This window comes from Camelus dromedarius, chromosome 29 (assembly GCF_036321535.1).
Source record: "Camelus dromedarius isolate mCamDro1 chromosome 29, mCamDro1.pat, whole genome shotgun sequence".
Taxonomy (NCBI): Eukaryota; Metazoa; Chordata; class Mammalia; order Artiodactyla; family Camelidae; genus Camelus; species Camelus dromedarius.
Genome location: NC_087464.1, coordinates 16,259,912 through 16,276,175, shown reverse-complemented (window position 1 = coordinate 16,276,175; position 16,264 = coordinate 16,259,912). Strand labels below are relative to the sequence as shown.

At 40.4% G+C, this 16,264-nt stretch overlaps 1 protein-coding gene across 1 annotated transcript in view; it reads right to left on the bottom strand.

The window, feature by feature from the left end:
- Positions 1-16,264, bottom strand: part of WDR93 (WD repeat domain 93) — a 41,147-nt gene that overhangs the window by 12,387 nt on the left and 12,496 nt on the right. Inside the window, exons 5-12 of the mRNA XM_010986746.3 lie at positions 12,338-12,416; positions 10,864-10,979; positions 9,507-9,545; positions 6,348-6,432; positions 3,120-3,291; positions 1,868-1,938; positions 1,204-1,290; positions 40-159 (exon numbers count right to left, since the gene is read on the bottom strand). Coding sequence (XP_010985048.2) covers positions 40-159; positions 1,204-1,290; positions 1,868-1,938; positions 3,120-3,291; positions 6,348-6,432; positions 9,507-9,545; positions 10,864-10,979; positions 12,338-12,416 — 769 coding nt within the window. The remainder of the gene's footprint in view (positions 1-39; positions 160-1,203; positions 1,291-1,867; positions 1,939-3,119; positions 3,292-6,347; positions 6,433-9,506; positions 9,546-10,863; positions 10,980-12,337; positions 12,417-16,264) is intronic.

Genomic DNA, 16,264 nt, shown 5'->3' with positions numbered 1-16,264 from the left:
ATCAGAGGGGAAGCGGTGCTGGGCAGGGGCGGGGCTCACCTTGGGCCAGGTCCCACAGTGTGAGCACACCGTCCTCGCAGGCCAGCACCAGGTAGGAGCAGCAGCAGCTGAGCTGAGACACTGTGATGGGCGCAGCACAGGGCCACGTGCTCTCGGGGTCTGGTGGGGAGGACACCACTCACCAGGCTGCCCCCAGACCCCACCCCCATGCATCACCTCCACCTGCACAACCTGAGACTAGCCTGCCTGTCTAGACTCACCATCTCTCCCGTCTCTGTGCAATGCTGTCTCCTTCCTCAGGATAATATAAGTCACACCAGTATTATACTACAGCTAACAGTGAGTGCGTACTTACTAGGTGCTAACACTGCGGTGAGCACTTTACATGCATCATTTCATTTAATTCTCACAAGGATCTTATGAGGTGGGTCCCATTAGTAGCCCCATTTTACAGATGAGGGGACTGAGGCAGAGAAGTAAGTGACCTGCCCAAGGTCACGGACCCAGTCAGTACAGAAGTTGAGATTAGAAGCCAGGCTGCCTGGGAGAGGGTTGGAAGGAAAGAAGTTCTTCCTTTGTGAGTTTTTAAACATTCCTTCTGAAGTATAATTCTGAAGTACAACATCAGTGTATAGCTCAAGGAATTATCACAAAGTGAACTTGCTCACGTAACAGCCTCCATGAATTTGTAAAAACCAAACAACCACCACCCATATTTCCTAAGCGCCTTTCAATTTCAAAGAGCTCTAGCATACAGGAACTCTCTGGATTTTGCTGTTCACAACAAATGTGTGCAGTAGATAGGGATGGTGTAACTGAGTAGCTTTCTGTTTCAGAGAAGAAAACGGGATTGGAGCGTGACATGTCTGGCCTGAGGCTACACAGTCTGCAGACAGTTGTGCTGAGACTGGCCTTCCAATGCCAAGCCCACTTTTTTTTTTTTTTTTTTTACTTTAGCTGCCTAAGGAGCCCTGTGGACTTGGCTGGGCTTTCTCCCTACTGACCTGTCATCTTAAGAAACATGACAGTTTAGAGACATAGCCTTGGGGTCACACCAGAGCCACTGAGCCACCCAACTCTGCCTGCCCAGCTCTGGTCCCTAAAAGCATGCTGATGTGTAGTCACATGCTGTCAGCTAAGCTGAAGAAGAACATGGTCTGTGAGCCCTGAGCTTGGGCAACTCCCATCTCGGCAGTGAAGTACCAACTTTATCCTTCAGCGTTCGGTTAAGTGAATAGAGGAAGAAGTTGTGACTTCCAGTCCAGTGCACGCCAAGGACACAGGCCACCCCTGGGAAAGGAGAGAGGAAAGGGACGTTGTGTAAGGAGTCAGGTGGCCTTTGGTTTGTGTGAAGGGATTTGCCCAAGAGGAAGTCAAAAGTGGTTTGTTCTAATGGGCAGCACTCAACAGAAGAGGGAGCTTCCAGACGGGGGGCTGGGCACCCCCAGAAGGGCTGTTCCTAGGGCCAACTTGCCTTCCAGTGCAGAGAGGACGGTCACAACCGCCCCTTGGCTGCTTTCACATTTTCTAGGTAATTCATGTCTACTTGGCTGTCAGTGTTTTAAATGACATTTTCTACAAAAGGAATTCGTGTCCAGAAGCAGCCTGGTGGGGTGTGTGTGCACATACCATCCTCTGTGGCAGGTCACTCCCTGAAGACAGTGCTAGCCTCCATCATCAGGGAATCTGGACTCGGGGGCCACAGGTCCAACCAGAAACCATTAAGCTACAGCTGGCAACCAACTTTCCATCTCATTTCCCCCCAGCATGCAGGGTGTGCAGCGCGGAACTTCTTTAGGAGGCTTGCTGGGGCATTCCCTCAAGGTGACCACTTGTCCAGGACAACTACCTACTTTATGTTCATTACCTGGTGGGTTCTTGACTTCTGCTGGCATTGCAATGATGAAGCTAGGAAGGAGGAAGTGGAACGTAGCCATACTGGGAAAGAAAGAAAGACGCTGGTCAGAGCCACGGCAGACTCCTTGGCAAGGAGAGATACTGGTAGAGTCTTGGTACTAAGACCAGAAATGGGTAGTTAGGAGGGACCTTTCCAGGAGTTTAGGACCACTAGGCAAATCACATTCTATGTGCGGGTCCTGATGAGTGCAGACCTTGGAAGTTGGTGGGGGCAGGGCGGGCAGAGCAGTGGGAGTTACCAACAGGCCGGGAACAGCACCCAGCATGGGCAGAACCATCTCTGTCCTTGAGGAAGATCCCTTAATGACCAGACTTGGGTGATGCGCATAAATGCTCTTATCCTGGGACCAGTACAACCAGTGGTGGGCTGATAAACTGGCACTCTTTAAAAAAGAAAAAAAGCTCTGATTTCTAGGATTTATAGCTTTTGTGCTATAAATACTTCTACTAGGGACAATTAAACCAGTGGTTTAATGACTGGCCTGCAAAATTCCGAAATATCTTGCTAGGTAGCACACTATTGAACCTTACTGGGTTCCAGTTCAGGCTTCAGGTGGTTGCTGTTAGGGTTTAGCCCTGGGACTTTGTGTCCTGAAGTGAGAAAGTTCAAAGTCCACTTGACGGCAAGATGAGAGGTTTCACTTCCCATGTGAAGCAAGAACATTCCCAAGATCCACAGTAACTGAGGAGAGCTAGTTCCTAAGCCAGCTCCACCAGATACTTCAAAGACTTGAACTCAGTTTTTACAATCACACCGCGGCGTTAATGAGGTCTACCTGATGACCGAGATGAGAAAGTCATGTGTTTTGATAATTATGCAGTATTATGTTTAGAAAGACTGGGTGAAAATGGAGAAGAATATTAACAGTAGTGACTTCTATTTCCATCTTTAGGTCTTCTGTGTTTAGGATAACCAGGGAAAAATATTTTAAAGAGATGCTATCATATATAAAATTGTAAAATCACCTCTATTTATCTTCATAGATGTCTATTCCTTTTTTGAAATCCATGTTATCAGCCTTTGTTCTAACTATATTTAAACAATCTCATTATAACTTTCAAAACATTTTTCTAAAGTTCACAAACTATCAAGAGCTTCGAAACTTTGGACTAATTCGGGTCCTTGGGTTGATTCCTGCATGTGCCCAGAAAGGGAAGCTCCCAGGCAGTAGGTGTTCTGGCTGGGCCTCCTCCCAGCTCACCTGAGCAGCTCCTCCTCCCACTCCCCAACCAGGTACTTCTTGTAGGTGGCGTTGAAGATTGCCACCTGCTGCTCCCACTGACTGTCCTTGATGAAGTGATTCTGCCCGGAGCCCAGCCCGCAGCAGTCCTCTATCTTTGCAAAGACTTCCAGAGGGCTCTTAAATGTGGTACCTAGGTTGAAAATATTCCAAAATTGGTCATATTCCAGAATTCTGATTTCCTCCTTCTAATCCCCTTCTCCCTCATGCTTCTCAGTTTCCTGCAGAATCCCTCATCCTCAGAGATCTGCTCCCACTTTGCCCAGGTGATCAGTCTTCCCCCCAGCCTCTCTCCTACTCCTCCAGCTCACAGGGCACAGGCAAAAGGCAGCTGCTCTCCTTCCTTCCACTTCTCCATCTCTTTCCTGCCATCATTCCCTGTTCCCAGACTACGGAATCCCCAAAGGAGGCCAAGGAAATGTTGTGATGTCACTATAGGTGTCAGATCACTGTTACTGTCTCTCCAGCCCAGCAAGGCCCCAGACCTGCCTGTTCCTCTCACTATTCAGCCACTGCTGAGGAACCACACCAGACAGTCCCAGCCTCCTCCCATTCTTACGTTTTATCCAGCTACCTTCCTTTAAAAAAATCTCCTTTCTCTGCCAATCACTTTTCTTATCACCCTTCTTCCCAATAACCTTTCATGTCCTTCTTTTCCATCTGTTCCTAAATACACAGTAAAACTAGGTGATTTATTTTCTGGGTTCACACCCCAACTTTTAGAACTCTGTTCTCGATGGAAGGTGCCCAGGTCCCTTAAGTTGCCCAGGAGGTCCCACGATTCCCCGGGGCCCTTTCTGAGAGGCAACCATTGTTACCAGTTTCTTGCACAACTTTCTAGAAAGAGACCCCTTTCTATGAACAAATGGTAGCATATTAAAACATTATATAATACCTGTAGTATTATATATTACTATATGTATTACATATACATTTGTATATATTTTATAAATGAATGGTAGCATATATTAACTAGCAGTTCTCAAAATGTGGTCCCAGATCAGCAGGGATCTGACAGGGTTAAGAAGTGCAGATTTTCAGGCCCCATCCAGACCTACTGAAATAGAAACTCTGTGGGTGGGGCCCAGCAGTCTGGGTTTTAAGTGAGTCTGATCCAGCTAAAGTTTGAGAATTGCTGTTATACACTAGACCCCTTGCATTTTGACTTACTCCTTTTCATTGCTGTATAGTATTCTATGGAGTGAATAAACTACAATTTATTTATCTGTTCTTTTGTTGATGGATATTTCAGTTGTTTCACTTTTGGGGCTATTGGAAATCATGTCATTGTTACCATTCTTGTACATGCCTCCTGGTGCACATTTACATGCCAGACTGTCAGGTATATACCTATAATTAAGGTGACCAACTCGTAGTCCTGGTTTGCTCAGGAGTTTCCTAGTTTTAGCACCAAAAGCCCTACACCCTAGGAAACCCTTCAGTCCCAGGCAAGTTGATATGACTGACCTACCTAGGAGTGTAAATGCTAGGTCATACAATATAACTTATCTTCAATATTACTAGATAATACTAAACTGTTTTTCAAAGTGGTTGTACCAAATTTCATTGCTAACTGCAATATATGGGAAGTCTGAGTATTCCACATCCTCACCAACTTGGTGTGATCAATATATTTTAACTTCAGCCATCCTGGTTTGTGCGGGGTGGTATCTCATTATGGTTTTAATTGCATTTCCCTGACAACTAATTATGCTGAGCACTTTTTTATATGTTTACTGGCCACTTGAATAATCTCTTGCCTGTTTTATACTGAATTATCTGTCTCTTTCTTAATAATCTGTAGGAATTCTTTATATATTCTGGATGTGGACCATTCATAAGTTTCATGTGTTTTGCAAATATCTTCTCCCAATACGTGGCTTGCTCTTTCATGCTCTTATTGATGTCTTTAGATGATTAGAAGCCCTTAATTTTAATGTAGTCAAATTTATCAAAATTTTCTTTTATTACAAAGTACTTTTTGTGTTTTGTTTAAAAAGTCTTTCCCTACCCAGAGATCATAAACATATTGTCTTATATTATTTTCTAAAATTTTATTGCTTTGTTCTTCATATTTACTTCTATGATTTATCTGGAATTTATTTTTGAGTATAGTGTGAGGCAAAGGTCAAGTTTCACTTTTGTGTCCATTTGGACAACCAGCACCACTTCCTGAAATGACCATCCCTTCTCCACTGCTCTGTAGCGACACCTCTGCCGGGGAGCAAGCGTCCATTTATGCCTGGGTCTGTCCTGTCCTCTCTATCCTGTTTCATTCATCTATTTTTCTACTATATTCTGTCTACCTATATTTCTATATTTTATGTCCATTTCTATTATTCACTCATCTATTTTTCTACCTTGTCTTAATTACTGTGGCTTTATAATAAATCTTGATGGATCAAACCATATCACCAATTCACATAAGAGTGAATTGGCTATTCCTGGCCTTTTGCATTTCTCTCTTGTTTTTAATGGTTGCAAAGTATTCCCTTGTGTGAGTGTACCATATTTATCTAACTACTCTTTGCCTCTATAAACAGCACTGCAGTGAACATTCCTGTAGGTATACCTCTGAGGTCATGTGTGAATATTGAGAGGATATACCCTATATCATCTGTCTACATGGACTTCCCTTCTGCTCCTCTTGATCAGCTCCCACTTATCCTTCAAACCTTCCCAAATTTCCCTTTGGGAAAGCCCTTGCCTATTCCCTGGGCAGAATCAGTCACTCCTTCCTCTGTTTTCATGGTCCTGGATGTTCCCCACGGCTGTGCTTATCATGTCCCATTATGGTGGTTTCCTCCTATTCTCCCTTAGTACGCCAGTAATTTTTCAGTTTTTAGAGCATAGGAGATAAGTCTTACTCATCTTTGTGCTTGATGCATTATTGGCACTCAGCAAATACTGATGAATAAACAAATACAAAAATGGAGTTCCACAAACACTTAGGAAAGATGTGTCTTTCCCGATCTCCCAATTCTGTTAGTTAACTGTACCCTTGTCACATTTTTTAAACATTTTTTTTTATCTTTAAGTCCCAGAGCTCTGACTTAAAACAATTCTCTTTAGAACTATACTTGTAAAGTAGATAATAAATGGAAAAGATGGGAAATGTGGAGAAGGCAAAGACAGAAAAAACTGAGAAATCAATGCAAAAGGAAAGAGTATTCATTGAATTATACTGACCTGTAACTGGTTTGGGTGGTTTGATCTTCATTATGTGAACTGGAAGACTCAGTTTAACATCTCCTCTAAAACAAATGTTTATATCCTACAATGAGGAAAGGGCACAGCCAACAAAGGAGATAAAACAGAATCATTAAAAACACTCATTCTAAAAAAAAGGCAGAAAAAAGAGGAAAATGGGAGAAAAACAGGTGGGACAAATAGAAAGTAGACAGCAAAGTGGTAGATTTAAACCTAAACATATCAATAATCACATTAAATACAAAAGGCCAAAACCCCTCAATTAAAAGGTAGAGATTGACAGAATGTATACAAAGATAAGACCCAACTATATGCTGTCAAAAAGAAATTCATTTTAAATACAAAGACACCAATATGTTAAGAGTAAAAGTACAGAAAAAAAGATACGTCTTGTAAACTCATTAAAAGAAAGCTGGAGTGGCTGTACTAATATCTGAACATAACATATTTCAGAGCGTAGAATATTACCAGTGATCAAAGAGTCGTTGAATAATGATTAAATGGTCAATTCTTAAGAAGACATAAAAGTCCAAATGTTTATGTACCTAATAACAGAACTTCAAAATAAGTGAAGCAAAAATTCATAGAAGTAAAAGCAGAAATAAATAAATCTCAAATTTTAACACTCTTCTCTCAATAATTGATAGAATAAGTAGACAGAAAATCGGTAAGAATATGGAAGGGAAAGCAGTAAGGATATAGAAGACTTGAACATCATGGACCAACAACAGCAGAATACACATTCTTTTCAAGTGCACATAGGACAGCAGGATAAACCATATTCTGGCCATAAAACAAGTCTTAATAAATTTGAAAGGTTTCAAATTATATGAAGTATGTTCCCTGATCTCAATGGAATTAAGTTAGAAACCCCCAAAAGAAAAAGAAAGAAAGCTATCTGGGACATCTCAAGTATTTAGACACTAAATAACATGCTTCTAAATAATCCATTGCTCAAAAAAAGAAATAAAAAAGCAAATTAGAAAGCATTTTGAAGTATTTTTGAAAATGAGAACATATCAAAACTTAAAGGAAGCAGTTAAAGCAGTACTTAGTTGTAAGTTTATAGCACTAAATGCCTATATAATGCTTCAAAGTTCTTGGTGTAGGCAGACAAATATTTTAATGGAACAGGATAGAAAGTATAGAAATATACAAAGGAATGATAAAGATCACAAAACAAACGGGACAAGATGGATTACTCAAAAATATTTGTGCTGGGAGAGAGAGTATAGCTCAGTGGTAGAGCACATTGTTAGCAGGCACAAGGTCCTGGGTTCAATCCCCAGTACCTCCATTAAAAAAAGAAATAAAAACCTAATTACCTGCCTTCCTTGAAAAATTTAAAAAAAAATTTGTGTGGCAATTGCTATTGAAAAAATAGATAAAAATCAATCCCTTCCTTGCTCCATTCACAAAAGAAACTTCCAAATGAATTGAAGAGTGAAATGTCTAATATGAGCAAAAAACAAACAAAACCTATGAAAGTACTAGAAGAAAACACAGGAGAATTTATTTATAACCTTGAGACAGGGAAAGCCTTCTTAAGTGTATTCACCATTAAAAAAAGATTGAAAATTCTGACTATATCAAAATCTAAAACTTCTTTACAACAAAAAGCACATAAACAAAATAAAAAGGGAAACAACAGGTTGGAAGAAAATATATAATGAGCAAAGAATTCATATGCAATTCGTAGAAGATAAAACCTCAATGGCCAATAAGAATATGAGGAGATTAATGAAAATTAACACAAGATGCCATTTTGTTTCATCAGTTCACACACACACAAAATTAATAACATCGAGGTCAGTGAGGCTGTGGAGAAATATTGATTAAATGTAGATTGCTGTATCATTTTTGGAGGACAATTTAATAGTATCTGTATCAGAACTAAAAATGCACATACCTTGCAGAAGCACTTGGGTATACAAAGAAGAATTTACAAAGATTTCCATTGCATTATGTAAAAGCCACAAATTGGGAAATTGGGAACACCCTCAATATCATCCAAGGCCTAAAAGCCAAATCAACCAGGGTACCTCCATAATAGGAGGTCAAAAGAACAAGGTAACTTCATTTGACATTTTGCCAAAAAATTTTGCCAATAAGTTGATTTTTTAAAACGTAATTTTGTAAGAGATATATATGATGCCACTTGTATAGAAGAAAATTCCCATACAACAAAACTACATTTTTCAAAATAAACTGATACAAGAATACAGATACACACTAAATATCTAGAAAACACACACCAAGCTAATAATGGTGATGACCTCTGGAGAGGGCTGCTCTCCCTGAATTACCTGGCTTTTCCCAGAGTGATATGTTCACATATGGTTTGTATAATTTGAAACATAAAGTAATTCAAAAACAGAAAAAGGAAAGGGCTCTAGAAAGAGACTTCCAAGTGGACGCTCACCGCTTCTCTACCGACTGGCCTGACCCCTCTGAGAGCTAAGCCTCTAGGAAGCATGGTGTGCTCTCTGCCCCAGAGGGAGGGCCAGGAAGCTCCAGGGAAGCCACTCTGTTCTCTAAGGTATCCCAATATAGAGGCAGCTCCCCAACAGCAAAAACCAACAAGCAAGCAAATAAACAGACCACCTCGGCTTGGTGGGTTGGGCTTTTATTTTGGCAGGGGCAAATTGGACGTTATGGGGCCTGAAGTATATATAATTTGGGGACTTCTGTAAGAAAAAGAACATAAAATTTTGAACACAAAATGTCCATGACCACCCTAACGCCACTCAATTTGGGGGAAATTTTGACGGAGGAGAAGTTTGAGTGAAAAGAGATGGTGGTCTTAAGTGATTATGGTTAAAAGATGTCACTTTTTCCAACACATGGCTAGGGCGCCTCCTAGGGCCTTAGAAGGGGGCCAAACAAGTGAGGGGCCCTGAAATTTAACCTCCTTTGTCTTCAGGGCAATCCATCTCTGAACAAATGACCTGGGTCAATTACCCTCAAGGATGGGGGCCATTTTCAAGGGACATGAGGCACAAAACTAAGTCACAGAGAATCTGAAAACAGTGCCCTGATAGAACATTTTGTATTTGATATTTAAGGTAAATTTTAAATCAAAATAAAAGTTTTAACATGCAACTTAAATCTCTTGAGATTTTCTTTAAAGTTTCTTACCATTTCAAAACTATCAGTCTTTACAGGGTCAAGAGTGTTCTGAGGAGAAAAATGAGAAATTAATTCACCACAGGTTTCCTTTAATCTTTTGAGATGCTCTTTCTTTCCCCCAGTTATTCTCGTGAGAAGTGAGCTCATTCCAGAGACCCAGAGGACCAACATTTGTGTGGTCCCCTGGCCTGCAGGATTTTAACACATGATCTCTATTCTCCGGGATCTTAAAATGTATTTGGGGAAACAGGCAAGAGTTAGTGACAATAAGAGGAAATATGAATAGAGGTGAGGAGATCAGTTAGGAGACTATTACAAAGATTTAAGGTGAAGTGAATATGTCTGATGGGCAACATCAGTGATGTTGACAGTTATATTTAAGAAACTCTAAGCATAATTCATAATATAAGAAATACACTGTAGGGGGGAGGGTATAGCTCAAGTGATAGAGTGCTTGCTTAGCATGCATGAGGTCCTGGGTTCTATCTCCAGTAGCTCCTCTAAAAATATATAAACCTAGTTACCTCCCCCCACCAAAATAAAATAATTAAATAATACAATAATAAATAAAACATAAAAAAATTTTAAAAAGAAAAAAAAGAAATACCACTGTAACTGGTATTAATTGATTGTTTCTCATTGTATAGAAACTGAATGAATTACGGCAAGAAACCATCCCCATTCCAAGGTGCTTTTCCCACTTGGATAATAAATTAATCCCTCAAAAAAATGTATTTATTGGAAGATATACAGATGTCCAGTAAACACATGAAAAAATGCTCAACTTCACTAATTATTAGAGAAGTCCAAATCAAAACTACAAAACTACACCTCACACCAGTCAGAATGGCCATCACTAAAAAGTCTACAAATAATAAATGCTGGAGAGGGTGTGGAGAAAAAGGAACCCTCCTACACATATAATTAACCTGAAATAGTAGAGTTCCTACCTTCTGAGAACAACATGAAGAATCCATGTGTTCGTATATATTGAGAACAACCACTTTATACCACAATCTGGGAAGTATAGTGGAATGCAAAGCATGAAAGGACTGTTTCTGCCCAGGAGGGGAAAAAAAATTACCTCTGATTTGAAGTCCAGATAAAAGATTCTCCTCCCAGAAAAATGCCTGGGAGTGGTCTTGGAGAGAGATACTGGATTCTCACCACTTAAGACATCTCTACTTTTTAATATCTTATTTTAACCAAAGCAAATTGATTTGGGAGACATGGCCAGTGTGCCTCTTGTCCTCTCTTACTGCCTCCAGAAGGCCTCCTTCATCTTGAAATTGCAAGGAAGATTTAGGTTAAAGGTGGGTCAAGGGTAGGGAGAAAAGTATCCTTTGAAAACAGAGATGTTTCCTACCATTTGCAGCTGTCTGACTTTTTTCTTTGAATTTGCAGAGAGTTGGGGGTACTCCACTTCCTTGAGCCAAGACTCCTTAGGCAATTTATACACATCCAGACAAATATCTCCAGCTCCTGCATTGGGAAACCAAGGAACTATTGAGCAACCCCAAACAGGCAAAAAGCTTCTCCTAAGAAACAGCCTGTCTTCTCAGAAACCCTGGCACAGAGACCAGCAGGCACGCTCGGAGCAGCAACTTTGCAAACTGGAGCTGTAGTTCTGTGGTAGTTACTGCCAGTCCTCACTCATGGGGAGCTGCAGAGCTCCTCTCCTCAAGCCACTGAAGCTAAAGGAAAGAGGGGCTTCTCACAATCACAGTGCCAATGTCACAGATTGTAACCAAACCGCCTGCTCTGCCTGGTCCCCATATTTTCCAGGTTCCAAATGGTAAATTCCACTGATACTTTGTCTTACAGCAGCTATTCCCAACTGGGAAGGGAGGTGGCATGGGCAGAATCAATAACTGAGAGGGGTATGGCTGAGAAAGGGTTAGAATTGGGAGGGGTGCCCCAAGAGGATTCTTCTGACCAATAGCTGAGGAGGTGACAACCCACGGTGGGGGTGGTTTGTGAGGCTTTATCTTGTCAAAGAAACATGCTCAGCTTCTATACCAAATACCTACCAACCTGGGAAAGATTACTTTCCCATGATGGGATTCTGGTTAAATGTTTCCTTAAAAAAGTAATCATTTAGACACTTTGATTTCAGACTTCTGGACTTCAACATATGTCTCAAAATTCTTTGATCCTCCTACATCCAGGAAATGGTGCTTAAATCCTTTCCCCTTGACTGTGGTCTGGACTTAAGAATATGGAAAAGAAAGAAGAGTAGCTCAGCCATGGAGGAAGCCAGCAGATTTAACTAAGTGATCAAGGTCAGCAGCAGCAGCAGTGCATCACACTGCTGTCACGTACCCCTGAGATAATGCAACAAAAAGAGCACGTCAGCTCTATGGTGCTGTCCTCCCAAACCCTTAACCCCAGCTGAATCATGAGAAAATTCAGACAAACTGAAATTCAGGGACATTGCACAAAATATCTGACTGGAATTCTTCAAGTGTCAAGGTCATGAAAAATAAAGACTAAGACATTGTCACAAATAGGTATAGACTAAAAAGATGATGACTAAATGCAATATGATATCCTGAATTGAACCATGAACCAAAAAAACTAGAAGAAAAACTAGTAAAATCTTTTTAAAAAATCTATAGTTAATGGTATTATACCAATGTCATTTGCTTAATTTTGACAAATGTACCCTGATTATGTTAAATGTTGGTATTAGGGAAACTGGATGAAGGGTATAGTGGAACTCTGTCCTGTATTTGCAACACTTCTGTAAATTACTTCTAAATAAAAGGTTTGAGGGAATAGTGACTATCTGGAAGAGACCGCAAATTTGAACCTTCTTAACAGCCTTTGGTTAATCTTGCCTTGTAGAAGGAAGGCTGCGAAGTCCCCTCCTTCAGAAATCTCCATCTTGATACAGGTGGTTTGCTTGCTGGTATCATCCTGAAAAGAAGAGAGATGCTGATGGAGTAAGCTCAGCCTGATGACAGAACAGAATGTATTTCAGGGCCTTCTGTGGTTTACACCACAGAATGTAAATCGTTTTAAAGCCTGAGATGTGAAAAGGTGCCTCAGACTTTCCATTTTTTGTACAGGAATTGGACAAGATTGTTTGTAAAGAAGCGGAACTCAATTTTCTGTCTAAAGGTGTTTGGACTTATTTCCTGGAGTCTGAAATAGTCCTGATGATTTGTGGTGGTTTCATATTACCTGATTTCCTGGTCAGGTTTGAAACTCTACATACCTAGGCCAGAGCTCAGTTATTTAAAATGAGTTGAAGTAAGCTCTATATGACTCTCTATGGTCAGTGCTTGAAAAAGGCTCTGTCCAGACTACAGTAGTGTCATAGTCTGTTTGGGTTGCTTTAACAAAATACCCTAAACTGGGTGGTGCATAAACAATGAACGTTTATTTCTCACAGTTCTGGAGGCAGGAAGTGCAAGATTTCCGAGGACTTCTGGCAGATTCATTGTCTGGCTTATAGACTGCCTGCCACCTCTGGCTGTGTCCTCACATGGTGGAAGGGCTGAGGGAGCTCTCTTGGTCTTATAAGGGCATTAATCCCATTCATGAGGGCCTTGCCCTCATGAACTAATCACATCCTAATACCATCACATTGGGGATTAGGATTTCAACACAAATTTTAGGAAAACACAAACATTCTGTCTATATTAAGTAGATACTGAATGTAACCCTAGTATGAAACCTGCTCAAATTTCAGGTCAGGTGAAGAAAGACTCAATGTGTATGGTTGCACTACACCTTTACAGAGCTCTAAGACCAGCAAAATAAGGTGGCTAGACTAGTTAGGCTGGTAAGCCCCCTCAATTATTAAAGGAGATTCGTTTTAAACATTTTTTATTTTTTCATGTTATTTGTTTTACTTGAAGTACAGTTGATGTATAAGTTACAGGTATACAATACAGTGATTCACAGTTTTTAAAGGTTATACTCCATTTACAATTATAAAATGTTGGCTATACACCCTGTCCTGTACAATATATCCCTGAAGCTTACTTTATACATAATAGTTGTACCTCTTAGTCCTCTACCCCTGTATCGCCCCTTCCCCCTTCTCTCTCCCCACTGGTAACCACTAGTTTGTTTTCTATATCTGAGTCTGCTTCCTTCTGTTACATTCATTAGTTTGTTGTATTTTTTAGATTCCACATATGAGTGATATCATAGAGTGTTTGTCTTTGTCTGACTTACTTCACTTAGCACAATACCCTCCAAGTCCATCCATGTTGCTGCAAATGGCAAAATTTCATTCTATCTTATGCTGAGTCATGTTCCATTGTGTATATATGCCACCTCTTCTTTATCCATTCATCTATTGATGGACACTTAGGTTGCTTCCGTATCTTCGCAACTGTAAATAATGCTGCTATGAACATTGGGGTGCATCTATCTTTTTGAATTAGTGGTTTTGGTTTTTTGAGTTTTGGGGGTTTTTTTTGGATATATACCCAGAAGTGGAATTGCTGGGTCAGATGGTAGTTCTATTTTTAGTTTTTTTAGAAACCTCTATACTGTTTTTCACAGTGGCTGCACCAAATTACCCACCAAGTGTGTATGAGGGTTTCCTTTTTCCCACATTCTCTCCAACATTTGTTATTTGTGTTCTCTTTGATGATAGGCATTCTAACAGGTGTGAGGTGATATCTCATTATGGTTTTGATTTGCATTTCTCTGGTGATAAGCTATGTTGAGCATCTTTTCACATGCCTGTTGGCCATCTGCATTTCCTTTTTGGAAAATGTCTGTTCAGTTGTTCTGCCCACTTTTAAATAGGGTTTTGTTTTGTTTTTTTGGTGTTGTTTATATATGTCAGATATTAACCCCTTATCAGTCATATCATTTGCAAATATTTTCTCCCATTCAGTAGGTTGTCTTTTTGTTTTGTTGATGGTTTCCTTTGCTGTGCAAAAGCTTTTAAGTTTAATTAGGTCCCGTTTGTTTATTTTTGTTTTTATTTCTTTCGCTTTAGGAGACAGATCCAAAACATCTTGCTATGATTCATGTCAAAGAGTGTTCTGCCTATGTTTTTCTCTAGGAGTTTTATGGTTTCTTTCTTACAATTAGGTCTTTAATCCATTTGAAGTTTATTTGTGTATGGTATTGGAGAATGTTCTAATTTCATTCTTTCACATGTAGCTGTCCAGTTTTCCTGACACCATTTATTGAAGACACTGTCTTTTCTCCACTGTATATTCTTGCCTCCTTTGTTGTAGATTAATTGACCATAAGTGCATGGGTTTATTTCTGGGTTTTCTATTCTGTTCCATTGATCTATGTGTCTGTTTTTGTGCCAGTACCATACTGATTTGATTACCGTAGCTTTGTAGTACAGTCTGAAGTGAGGGAGCCTGATTCACCCAGCTTCGTTCTTTCTCCAGATTGTTTTAGCTATTTGGGGTCTTTCATGTTTCTATACAAATTTTAAAATCATTTGTTCTGCTTTTGTGAAATGCCATTGGTATTTTGATAGGGATTTCACTGAATCTGTAGATTGCCTTGTCAAGGCATAGAACATTACCATCACCCCAGAAAGTTCCCTAGTGTTCTGTTTCAATTACATCTCTATAGGCAACCAAGGTTCTGATCTTCCTTAGCTTAGTTTTGCCCGTTCTTAAATTTCTTGTGATTGGAATCAGACAGGGCCTGTAACATCAGCAGCCTCTGTACCCTTTTACCTTCAACAACGTCACATTCTATGGTCTCTCCAACTCCTGCACCACAAAGGCACTTCCTGGGATTATTCTTTCCAGCAGTTTGTGGTCCAAATACATCTTCCTTGGTGTTCTTCTTGTTGGTGAAACCATATTCATTGTTCACATGGGACCATCTGACTGTTTCCTAAACCTTTGTTGCCATGACCTCCTTGTCCCCACCAGCAGCACTGCTCCTTGCGAGGGTGGTCCAGGTATCGGCAGCACTGAGAGCAGTGGGCTGCTGGGTCTCTGCCTCCTTGCTCAGGGTTGTGGTCATGGTGACTGGGGCCACCTGTGACAGCTGTGGCTTTTCCTAGGGTGTGAGGGCCACTAGGAAGGGCAGCGGTGGGGTTTCTCAGAGCCCTCTGGGGTCTGCTCTCTGCCCCCGATACTGATCAAACTGTAGTAGCATCTTTTGATGAGCAGAAGTTTTAAATCTTTTAGCAGCTTTATTAGGGGTGTGATAACATATACTAAACTGCACGTTTGAAGTGTACAATTTGGTTGGTTTAGACATATGTATATCCCTTGAAACCAGCACCACAATCAAGACAGTGAACATATCCATCACCCTCAAAAGTTTCCTCTTGCCCCTTTGTAAACCTTCCCTCCACCCCTCTCTCACCACACCCCAGGCAAAAGCTGGTGTTTCGTGTTTCCTGTCAGCAGATTAGTTAGTGTTTTCTAGAATTTTATATAAATGGAATCATACAGTATGTAGTATTCTTTTTTTGTCTGACTTCTGTCACTCAGCATAATTGAGATTTATCCATGTAGTTATGTGCATTCCTTTTTACTGCTGAGCAGTATGTACCACAATTTGCTTACCCATTCCTCTGTTGATGGTATTGAGTGGTTTCTGGGTGTTGACTATTAAAGCTGCTATGAACATTCATGTACAAGTCTTTGTATGGAGGTATGCTTTCATTTCACCCGGGGAAATATCTAGGAGCAGAATGGTCACATTGTATCATAGATGTATGCTTAACGTTTCTAAAAAACTGTCAATCTGGTTGTAGCACTCTGTTTCACCACCAGCAGTGTAGGAGAGTTCCAGCTGTTCCATATCTCTGCCAA